At 35.6% G+C, this 12615-nt stretch overlaps 1 protein-coding gene and 1 long non-coding RNA gene across 4 annotated transcripts in view; one reads left to right on the forward strand and one right to left on the reverse strand.

Moving 5' to 3' along the window:
- LOC122417036 (uncharacterized) overlaps positions 1-12615 on the forward strand; it is a 57389-nt gene that overhangs the window by 41285 nt on the left and 3489 nt on the right. For all 3 annotated transcript variants that reach the window (XM_043430267.1, XM_043430268.1, XM_043430269.1), the window contains 5 exons: positions 5268-6222; positions 6428-7674; positions 7770-7937; positions 8041-8275; positions 8391-8517. In XM_043430267.1, coding sequence (XP_043286202.1) covers positions 5275-6222; positions 6428-7674; positions 7770-7937; positions 8041-8275; positions 8391-8517 — 2725 coding nt within the window. In that variant the 5' untranslated portion in view covers positions 5268-5274. The remainder of the gene's footprint in view (positions 1-5267; positions 6223-6427; positions 7675-7769; positions 7938-8040; positions 8276-8390; positions 8518-12615) is intronic.
- Positions 9878-10584, reverse strand: LOC122417038 (uncharacterized). The gene is made up of 2 exons (XR_006262217.1): positions 10512-10584; positions 9878-10189 (listed from the first exon to the last, which is right to left on the reverse strand). It is a non-coding gene; the product is annotated as an uncharacterized lncRNA (long non-coding RNA).

Here is a 12615-nt window from a genome sequence, read left to right on the forward strand (position 1 = left end):
TCACAAGGGCTCCGTATATAATAAATTGCATAAATATTCACTAGTTGTTCCATGATCCAACATTTTTCACACTCTCGACATATTGGTCCTAGAGCATCAATATGAGTCGACATCCACGGTGGATTAAAATGATCGTGACAATATTGATAAGACTGAACTTTACTATCACTCTTCAAATGTTCAGGTAATCGATCCCATAGCGATGGATTGAATTTGCCATAATTTTTTATGAGCAGAACCTTAGGAATTGATTCGAGTTCATTTTTAGTCAGCATCCAATGTTCTTTCAACGGATGGATCGCATACATACTCGCACATCTATCCATCTTGAGATTACTTTTCAAACTGAAGTCAGGAAAAACAATTTCACCAATGTTGAAAAAGCGGACAGTCTTCTTATAGAATTATTGTAGAATATTTGGTAAAGTTTATTTTGCTCTCCAACTGCAGACCCTTCCCCCTTCCTTATCTACATCCGGCCGTGCATTCTTCAGGCGATGATGAACCAATGTTTTCATCTCGACACACACCCAGAGTTCAAAATCTAGAGCGAACAGACCACTTATATTTTTTCTTGTAGAATATATGGTAAAGTTCATCCCGTCTTTCTCATGCTCTCTCCTAGACTTATGATTTTTTCTTACGTTCATTCCATCTCTCTCACCTCTCTCTCGAGCTGCAGACCCTTTCCCCTTCTTTATCGACATCCGGCCGTGCACGATGACAAATCCGAGAATCACTGGTATTTGAAATAAACTAAATGTCACACACATTTTCTTACGTTCATTCCATCTCTCTCATACTCACCATCGGCTCTATCTCTCCTTCTTTTTTCAAAGGGCTGCGTGAAGGCGTTAGACACACACACAATGATTTTTTACAGAAGTAATTCGATCTCTCCCATACTCGTCAATTGCTGTTCATTCCGTCTCTCTCACCTCTCTCTCGACCCTTCATTGTGCGCCTCTTCCTTATCTACATACGACATTCCTCAGTGCGTGGGACACACAAAATTTTGAAAGAAGTAATTCTCTCATACTCATCAACTCATTCCATCTCTCTCACCATCGGCTCTATCACTCCTTCTTTTTTCAAAGGACACAATAATTCCATCACTCTCATCAATTGCTCTCTCTCCCTCTCCTGACCCTTAGCTCCCCCCCCCCCTTCCGCACACCCGGCCATTCCCCGCTCCCCCCTCGCCGCGGTAGTAGTCCCGCGCACACCGCTCCCCCCTGAGAGCCCCGTGGGTTAGAACTGGTATAGTATTACTACTGAGCGTTTGAATAAAAAAAAATCACATCAAAGGTATTGTAATTTGTTACTCTATGGTGGCAGAGATTTAGAAGAAAATCGATTCCCCTCAGACTTTCAGGATCCCCTGGTATTATTGACAATATTCCACGTTAATTTTGGATTGGTACAAATTATGTTAAAATATGTGTTAAAAGTACTTGTCCGGCCCATCACTTTTGATTTAAATTTTTCATTCAAATAAAAGCAGAGGGCCCTTTTAGGTCTGATGAATCATAAGTATGCATACAGAGGGGATTGAGAAAGTTATTTCCTAATATTTTTAACTTATTTGCGTCATATTAATAATAATTGCAAATGAATTTACATAAAATAATCAGGGGATATTACTGTACATCGACAAATAATCGAAAAACATTTTGCAACAATAAACATGTTTAAGCATCTAGAATGACCCCCCAGGTTGTATTACAATGACGGCAATTTTTACTTCTCCTTTCTTCCAGCGAAATAATTCCACCCTACGAAAAAAAAGGTTGGGACAAGTACATTGAAGGTCCCTCGTTTGCTGATAAATCCATCCATAAAAAAAACTTGAAAAAAATTTTTTTTTTTAATTGTAAAAAAATTATTTTACAAAAAAAATACAGAACAATTTGAAAAAAATTTTTCAAATCTTGAAAAAACATTATCTTTAAAAATAACTAATCTATATCTATTATTTAAAGTGTCAAAAGAATCAAATAACAAGTAAAAAATAAAAAACCGAAAAATCATGCTTGAAATCTATTTGGAAACCGATGCCTCATTCTTCTTATTTGATTCGAACAGCTAAATCAATTGAAAAAAATTCCATCTAATTTACGTGCAGCATTAAAATTTATAATATCAATCGGTGGACAAGTATTTTATGAGTAACTCCAAATTTTGACATTATTAATTTCTTCTAAGAAGCTTTTAAATCGAAAAAAATGACATGAAAGCTAGTCATTTGTTACTCTATGGTGGCAGAGACTTATAAGAAAATCGATTCTTCTCCGACTTTCAGGATCCTCTGGTATTATTCACAAAATTCGACGTCGATTGGATCGATACAAATTATGTTTAAATATTTGTTAAAAGTACTTGTCCGGCCCAGCACTTTCCGTTTTAATTGTTTATCCAAATAAAAATCAGGGCTTGTCTAGAACTATTGGATCACAAGTATTCATGCAGAGGGAATTGAGAGAATTATTTTCAATTAATTTTTACTTATTTGCACTAATTTAATAAAAAACGGAAACAAATTGACCCGTAATATACAAGGGATATTATTGTGCATTGATAAATGAAAAAAATGGTACATAATATATATGTTCGGTAATTATGTAGTTTGATTACTTTTCCGAAAATCAACGAAAGAAATTTTTTTTTAGCATGGACGGCTTCGATTAGTTACCATTGATGATATTTCGTCGGGGGAGGCTAACATTTTCCATAAAAACCATGTGTTTGAGGTTTTGAAGTAATTGGAAAAATATGATGAAATATGGTATATTTGAATATTTTTGAGTTCACAACACGACAGAGCGCGGGGCACACACACACACACACACACACACACACACACACACACACACACACACACACACACACACACACGCGCGCGCGCGCGCACACATCAAAGGTATTCTAAACCCGCCCAGCAATACCACACAAGCATCAAAAATGCTCAGAATACACCTACCGATTTCGCATAAACATCGCATATGTGTATCCGGAACAACTTTTGATGTGTGTGCGAAATCGTCGTATTGGTTCAGAAAACTTTGGTGTGTGTGTGTGTGTGTGTGTGTGTGTGTGTGTGTGTGTGTGTGTGTGTGTGTGTGTGTGTGTGTGTGTGTGTGTGTGTGTGTGTGTGTGTGTGTGTGTGTGTGTGTGTGTGTGTGTGTGTGTGTGTGTGTGTGTGCGTGTGCGCGCGTGTGTGTGTGTGTGTCCACCTGTCCTAATGTGAACTCCTAAATAGCCTGATATACGCCAAATCCCCGCATTTTTCCAACAACTTCAAAACTCCATAACTCATGGTTTTTATGGAAAATGTTAACTTCCCCCGACGAAATATCACTTACTACAGTCCAATCGATAACTTCGAGAAGAAGAAAAAAAAATTCCATTGATTTTCGGAAAAGTAATCAAACTACATAATTACCATATGTTCAAGCTTACAAAATAACTCTTCAGTTTATATTCAATGAAGCCAATTTTTACATCTCACTTATTCTTCCATTCAGAGTAAGAACTAACCTATCCTATTATTAAGAACATTAAATTAATAATGAATCGTATTTCAATAAATTTTTAACCACATTCTGCCGTACAATTTCGTTTTTTTATGATTCATTTTTTATTGAATGAATAGTGATGGGTCGGACAAGTACTGTTAACACATATTTAAACATAATTTGTATCGATCCAATCAATGTCGAATTTTGTGAATAATACCAGAGGATCCTGAAAGTCTGAGAAGAATCGATTTTCTTATAAGTCTCTGCCACCATCGAGTAAGAAATGGCTAGCTTTCATATGATTTTTTTGTATTTAAAAGCTTCTTAGAACAATTTAATAATGTCAAAATTTGGAGTGACTAATAAAATACTTGTCCACCGATTGATATCATAAATTTTAGTGCTGCACGTAATTCAAATGGTAACTTTTTTCAATTCATTAGAAAATACTTGGCCTCGAATTGATGTAATAAATTTTAATCCTGCACGTAAATTAGATGGAATTTTTTCAATTGATTTAGTTGTTCGAATCAAATAAGAAGAATGAGGGATCGGTTTCCAAAATGATTTCAAGCACGTTTTTTCGGTTTTTTATTTTTTGCTTGTTCTTTGATACTTTTGACACTTTAAAAAATAGATACAGATTAGTTTTTTTTTAAAGATAATGTTTTTTAAAGATTTGTGAATTTTTTTCGAATTGTTCTGTATTTATTTTTATAAAATAATTTTATTGACAATTTGTTAAAAAAATTTTTTTCAAAGTTTTTTTTATAGATGTCTTTTTTTACCGAGAAAAAATTAGAACTGAATCGAGCGAGCTACAATTTTTTTTTCTAGGTTTGATGGAATTTTTTTCACGCAAAATATTTGGCGTTCCGTTGGAAAAAACAATTTTCAGAAAATGCAGCGTAGCTGGGCGACCGCTATACGAATCTGACATAGTCTGTTGGAATTGGTGTTTACACACAATCAGTCGGTAGTGTACTTCAATGATTTTTTTTTTAACAAATGACAATATTTTGAGCATTCTTTGATGGACTAGCGTACTTGGCTTCCATTAAGGCTACGTTCTCATTGAATTTATAATTGGTAATGCGTTTGATTCATGCGGATTGAATGCACTAATCTCGTCAAAAATTGATTCAACATAAGATATGAAAAACCGGCTAAAAAAAAAATAATTTCTAGAAAAACTAAACGAAAAGCCAACTCATCATACACTTTAAGAAAGAAATTGCTCACATTATCATTACAAAGATAAATCAAACCCTATAATAAAACCCGTCTTTCTAAATAACTGAAACCCCACAATAATACATTGCTATGAAAATTTCTCAATTAACACACACCATTTAAAAAATCAGTCCACGCCAGAAATCACAAGGATGAATAAGAAGTAGTTTGGTCCTTCCCCTCGAAAATTCCCTGAAATAAACAATTCCACTTGCCTGTTGATCGACTCCATGAAAAATTGGAAAGCGGATAACCCTCCAGGCCATTCTTCGAACTTCTTGAGACGAATTTTCGAAAATACGCCAAACCATACAAGAAAATTGTAGATACACTAACGGATTGTACGACCAGGATTTCGGTCGAAACGACTACAAAAACGACCGAAACCGGTTATTTTCCGTCCTTTTTGTATTCGTTTTGACCGAAATCCTGGTCGTACAATCCACTAGAGTATAGATAACTATGATAAGTAATATTTGAGTGACCATGAAAAAGATATTTCATTCATTGTTCCAGCTTAGCAATGGAGTCATGCGCAGTGAAAAGAAACAGCCCGTTAGAGACGCAATATTCTATAACGAACTCCGAATCTAGCGAGTCAGATTATGCATCAACGCCTTCGTCGGATTTAAATGATGAATCACAGGAACGAAACCTGAAAATAGATGGGTCAGCATCAAATTCGATGGCTTTCCATCGTGAAAGTTCGTTTGCAAGACGAAAAGTTTCAACATGTTCAAATACATCCTCGACAAATTCCACATGTCACAGCCTCGATGAGGGTGATTCTGAATCTGAAATAAATTCAACTTGCCACTACTCCGATTTCAATGATACCTTAATCGGGAACAATAGATATGACGACATTATCGACAGAATCGTCAGTCTTGGCTTCTCTCGAGATAGGTCCAACGTCGATGCAAAGATAACGGACGCTAATGTAAAAGTTGTAAAGAGAGTTACAGAATCGACGGAAAATTTTTCAAACAGCAATGACAAAGATAATTTTAAATTGGATGATATCAACGGAAATTATGAGGCTAAAAGGGATAAAATAAGCCCAGATAACTCCCTCGATAATAAGAGTATCAATGAAAGTGAGGAAAGCGATAACGATAATGATCTTGTGGAACGTGGGCCCGTGAGACCTCATAATATCAGCCAATCTCATCACGAAAAACCTTATTACACTCTCAATTGGGTAACTTCAACTGGACAAAATGTAGACCACAACCAATTTTACATGCCTCATTATGATTGTGTCAGCGAAATGATTCAAGACAAATCTTTATACGAAAAACTTGATCCCTCCATTGATAAACTTTCAAAAGATAATCACTTCGACCAAAGTTATTCCAATAATGGCGAACAAACGATCTACAATGACTTTAATGCTATCAGTGGATGGTCCACTCCAGAATTCAATTACGGAGATGCGGGTACACCTAACAGCAATATCTCAGGGGAAGATGTAAGTAAAAATGTATGAATTATTATAAATATCCTGTAATGAAGTCTTAATGGGTACGCAGTTTTTCTGATAAAAAAAAATATTGTGACCGTTACTTGAAACCGAGTACCATTCATTATTTATTATCGGTTCTATTCGTGAATTCATGTTCATAAAAATAACGAATCCCAGTGAATCAATACTTGAATTTTTTTCGCAATCATAGGTGAGCAATGCTCAAATACCATCAATAGTCCTCAGCGACGGAGACTCGATCCTTGAAAAGTTGACGAGCGGTGCTTATCAACCGGCTCAATCAATATGCGACACAGCTAGCTCACATCATCCGTCACCAGGAGCAGTGAGTTCAGAACATTGGCCAGATTCGCCTGCAAGCAGTCAGCACCGCGTTCGACCATCACGATCTCACAGTCGAGCGTCAAGTCGTGCTCAATCACCTGGTTCAAGTGTCAACATTGGCTCACCCCTGTTACATCAAAATGATATTGGAAGTCCCCCGCAATTACATCCTACCATGGGAAATTTCAGGGTTTATCAGGCATTGTCATCATCCGAATCATCCAATCATTCCTTCGGTGACACGTCGAGTCCACCGAGCTATGATAACGGTATCGATCAGAAAGCGGAAGAACAGTTGGGTGTAGACTTTGATAGCTTTTCCACGTGTTATCCGAACTACGTGTCGTCAGACACCCTCGTCAATACCACAGAGATAATTGATGCGATCGTCAATAATGAGATTCAACGTGTCGAAGAAGCTCGAAGCAGATGCGAGGAAGAAAACGAACTGACACAAAATGTACTAACTCTCCGCGAAACAAAACCGCCCTGCAATGACTACGAATTTGCAGATTATAGCTTTGAACAACAATTCGACAATAATCTTGTATCGAACGATACGAGCCTCCGTACACAAGGCAAACAAGGCCAAACGATTGATAATATATTCAACGATGTTATCGCTTCGGGATCACACAACAAATCAAAGATCTTTAACACGAGATTCAATCTATCAGCATTAAGTAATATAAAAAATCAGGTTTATCCTGCAATTGAAATTACTCAGTCTGAGAATCCAAACATGTTGATGAATACAACGACAAATGATCTCGTTGGACCTGATTTCTACGGTGGTGACGCCGATCAATTCTCGCCTGCTCAAAATCTGCTAGATTTTGATAGTAGTATCGAGAGTCTTTTTGGACCGGGTGATGCTGATTCCTCGCCAGCAATCAATAATTTTCGCACGATCAACGATTCATTAACACCAATAGCTACTGTCAACAATTTAAGCAGGACTAAAACCACAGAGACTTCACCAAGTAATGGAAGTCATGACAAATACCTCCATAATACAACAAAACAATTTGAGGAAAAAATATCAGGGTCTCCATTCAATGAATTTCAAATACCAGAGACGGTGTCTGCCTTTCGCCAAAATCATCTTCGAAAGTACGTTGTAATTATTACGAGTACGCACTTATTGTTAGTACGTTTGAGTTGTTGACAAATTTACATGAAGTATTTGGTGTTTTTAAATATTTCAGAAATTTAGAACATCACGTCGCACCCTGGCCATGTTTAAATCTGCCTGAAACAGCGGCAAGTAAAAGATTGAAAGCTAAATTGGACCCTCGCGAGGTTGAAAAGGCGATGAAAGATTTGCTGAAAAGATCACCAGAAGAATTAGCCACTCAGGACGAAGACGGTGACACGTGAGGATTTTTTATATTATTATTAGTAGAAGAAATATTCAATTTATAGAGAATATGAAATAAGCAGAATTATAATCGATATAACTTGTGCTTTTTTTAACAGAATGTTGATGTGTTTGGTTGGTAATCCTCGAGAGCTCGAAAAGAAAAAAGCCTACCTCGTTCCACTTGTCGAGAGGCTCAGTAACGTTAGCGATGCTCTGGTCAAAACGAATAGTCGCAATCAAGATGCATTGTATTTGGCTGCAATGTACTGTCCGCAAATGGCGTATGTTACTGGTTACCTGGCTGCGATAATGCTTCAGAAAAGGATCGACATTAGCCAGAGACTTTACCATGTAAGTAGTAGATTTGAATGAAAATCGAAAAGAAGAACCTGTGAATATTTTTCATTGACACTTTATAACGTTGAATTCAAGAAAACATTTTAATATTGCACATTCTTTGTCAAAGGGTCAAAACTTAGTCCATTTGTTGGCGGCGAAGGGCGATACTCATGCATCAGTCTTGGCTGAGCTATTGGCGCTCAAAACAAGTCAAGGAAATCGGGTGTTCGATTTATCTCAGCGTAATTACAGTGGTGAGAACCAATTCCAATTAAATTCCAAAAATTTCAAAAAATTTGGGCTATTTTGCATGCTGTATAAGATTTGAAAATGAAGAAAAATACAGAATTCAAATTTAGGATACTTACAGTTCAGAACAATAAAAATGTTCATAATTTCGATTCTTGGAAATCATTATTTAAATTAAAGTAATTATTGAAAGTAAATATCAACTGTAAAGAATTAATGTCTCAGCGCAAGTGGACAATAAAACATAAAAAAATATTACCAAGAATTCAGTTCCTATTCTGAAGTTCGTAAATAATTTCAATCAAAACTATTCTCCACTATTAAATTTCAGGATTGGTAAATATTCGATATCGCGGCACCAGCGATAATCGGGATGAATTTTTTTTCATGTTACCTAATAACTTGGTTAAACCATAGCCAGTCATATTAAGCAGGCGCATGGTCTTAAAACAAAATAAACCTATTTTTTCAGTTGTTTTACAAATTTGACAAAATTTACAAATTTGACAAAATTTACAAATTTGACAAAATTTACAAATTTGACAAAATTTACAAATTTTGTTCGACAAAATCTGCTAAATGAATTCGCGTGCGTGTGCGTGTGTGTGTGCGTGTGAGTAGCTACAGAACTCATGAACACCATGATGATCAACATGATGATGTTCGAATCAAAACAAACGAGATAAAACAAAACACAAAATGTGTGTGTGCGCGTGCATGCGTGCGTGTGTGTAGCTACAGAACTCATGAACACATGATGATCAACATGATGATGTTCGAATCAAAACAAACGAGACAAAACAGAACACAAAATGCGCGCGCGTCAGAAACTGACGGATTTGTTTGCCCTTCATTGACGACGACGAGACTATCATATGAGTGGCTTAATGTGGCCCTTAATATGGGTAAAAAAAAAATTTTATCGCGCCGCCCCCCAAAACGGTTCCAAATGATAAAAAAAAAATCTACGCAAAGCCGTAGCTATGTCCGGTAAAAGGAAGACGTGCCTGTAAGCATAAACTTGGATTTAAATATCAATTTTTCTGCATGATTTAGTAATTTTTTAAAATGTTGTATTTCAGTGAAAAATGGTCGTATCGAGGTCTAAAAAAACGCATTTTGAAACTTCAAATTTCTATTTTCAAGATCTTATGACGAAAAAAATGCAGAGCTACATATTCTGCGCAATTTTGAGAAAAAGTGCGAGAAAAAAATTTGCAAATTTTTATGCTTTTTTATCAATTTCACAAGCATAGATTGATTTTTTTCAACTAATGTAAGCCATGGTATGGACCGGGTAGCTGGTTTATTAAGCTTCAATTTGCTTTTTTAAAAACTTGGGTAGGACGATTTTTTGCTGAGATGTTGAACTTTGAATTAAGGAGGCTCGGTCGCGAATGTCTGCGCAACAGAAAAAAATAATTTTTTAATATCTCATAGTTAGATTATCAATAATGACATGTGCGAAATTTCAGATGGGGTCATCGACCATTTAAGAACGAAAAAAATAGTGAAAGTTAGGATTTTTAACACGGGTCTTATGGAAGAGTCACTCTCAAAACGCGTGTTCTAAGGGATATATATGCACTTACGCAACAGAAATAAACAAAAAAATAGAGTATTGTTCTCCAAATCGTAAGGATTCAGAATATATCAAAAAAGTTTGGAGTTATCGACCTAACTAAAAAGATATTGACTGTTAAGGAGGCTCGGTCGCGAATGTCTGCGCAACAGAAAAAAATAATTTTTTAATATCTCATAGTTAGATTATCAATAATGACATATGCGAAATTTCAGATGGGGTCATCGACCATTTAAGAACGAAAAAAATAGTGAAAGTTAGGATTTTTAACACGGGTCTTATGGAAGAGTCACTCTCAAAACGCGTGTTCTAAGGGATATATATGCACTTACGCAACAGAAATAAACAAAAAAATAGAGTATTGTTCTCCAAATCGTAAGGATTCAGAATATATCAAAAAAGTTTGGAGTTATCGACCTAACTAAAAAGATATTGACTGTTAAAATGTCTACAAACTCGATGTTCTGGGACGTTTCGTGACGGTGAGACGATTCTGCAACGTCGCAGAAATCAAATGTTCAGCACAGCGCTGAAGCGCATGCGCGATATTTGAAGTATCGACTGTCTAACCTGAAATTTGTAAAAAAATACACGCACGTCCGGGCGTGTGTATACGCGTACATAGAGGTTAAAAAAACGAATTAATTGTATAAAAACGACAAGTTTTAACGATTACCACAATTTATATACTTATTTTCCAACAATAATAGATAATGTTATATATCACAGGTAATGAGACCGAAAAAAAATCGTAATAGATCGTTGAGTATTTCTGTATGAAATCAAGTCATTTTTAGCTGTTGAATTATTTTCTCTATATTTCGACGTTGCCACTTTTTTGTGAGCAGGATCGTAACGTCAAACTGTACCTTTTTTTTTATCTTTTTTTATTGATGTGTGACTGATTATTTTTGTTTTAAATGATTAATAATCGTTTTATAATGCATTCTGGTAATGCAAATATGCGCATTTAAAAAAAAAACGGGGTGCCCCGTTCATGCACCCAGAGAACCCGGCCCTACGCGACCGAGCTTCCTTAAGAAGAACTCTTTTGTCTTTGATCGACGATATCTCGGCAACCAATGGTCGCACAGGAAATTCAAGGGCAGTTCTGGAAACTAGAATGAATGTCCTACAAGATTCCGTTGCGATCTTGAAGATGAAATTTTTCTTTCATCCTTGTCGTGAATAAAAAAAATAGGATAAAAAAGTAATTTATGGTTTTTCAGAAAGTCAATAGCTAAATTTCAAATAATCATGAAATGACTGATGTTGAGTATGCCATTTACAGCTGAACATACCCCCAAAAACCCTGCGAAGTTACATTTCGATGTAATCAATCGTTTCTTCGTTGCAACCGATAAAACATTAATCAAATTTAAGGGTCACGTTTTTTACGTTAAACGAGTCATGATCATGACAAAAAATTTGCAAATTGCTTCTTCAAGATTATCAAGATGCACGGTGCTCAAGATGCACGATGCTCAAAGTTTCCTCTATGAGGTGCTATATTTATCATTTTGGCTTCCTCACAGAGGAAGCTTTGAGCATCGTGCATCTTGAGCACCATGCATCTTGATCATCTTGAGGAAGCAATTTACAAATTTCAATTTGCAGCATTTTTTTTGTATACAAGGAAATAATGTAAATACATTATTTTCTCTGCCTTCTTTTACGAACTTTAATTTATCTCTTTGTTTAAATCCATAAAAAACAACTGAATGACGAGCCATCAGAAAAAACAGTTTGCAACTTTCAATTTTCATTGTTTTTCTATTTACACTGAAATTAAATAATTCTGACAACTTTGCTGAAAAGTATAGAGGAAGTACAGACTTATACATAATGTCTTACAAGATTTCCAAAAATTGAAGCGGTTGGACGATTTTTTGAAAAATTCATATTTTCGAAAAATTCAAAATGTCATAAAATTTGAACCACTCAACCGATATTCCCCAAATTCAATACCAACCTTCCTATTATGATAGCCTATTTATAAAAAAAAAATTATTAATAAATCTCTAAATTTTCGAAAGTTAGAGCGTCGACAACCTTTTTATGAAAATTCAAACGTCGTCAGATTCGTAATTTTTTACAAATTCTGACAAAATTACCAGAGAGTGAAGAGCTTGTATAGAACCCATTAACGCCTGACTTGACCAAAATTCTTCGCTAGTTTTGGCTTAATATTTTGCATCGAAAAAAAATTCTAAAAATTATTGCATCCATCTTTCGTAATGTTTTCAGATCCGCTCTAACCGAATCCGCGATCAGATTGACATAAAAAACAGTTTAAACAATAGTTTTTTAATGTTTTTCAACAAAAAACGTGAATTTTGCTGGTCTATTTTTTTTCGAAACGTCAATTTCACTCCGATAAAACTGTAAAATAATGCTTTGAACTATCCTATCGTGGTCATCGATAGTTGCTCTTGAGACATACGTGGTTGAAAATTTTTTTCCGGTCTCAAAAAATAAATATGGCGGTTGTTTATATGCGACGTCATTCGCGTAACGCGTT

This window comes from Venturia canescens, chromosome 10, assembly GCF_019457755.1.
Source record: "Venturia canescens isolate UGA chromosome 10, ASM1945775v1, whole genome shotgun sequence".
In the NCBI taxonomy this organism is placed as follows: Eukaryota; Metazoa; Arthropoda; class Insecta; order Hymenoptera; family Ichneumonidae; genus Venturia; species Venturia canescens.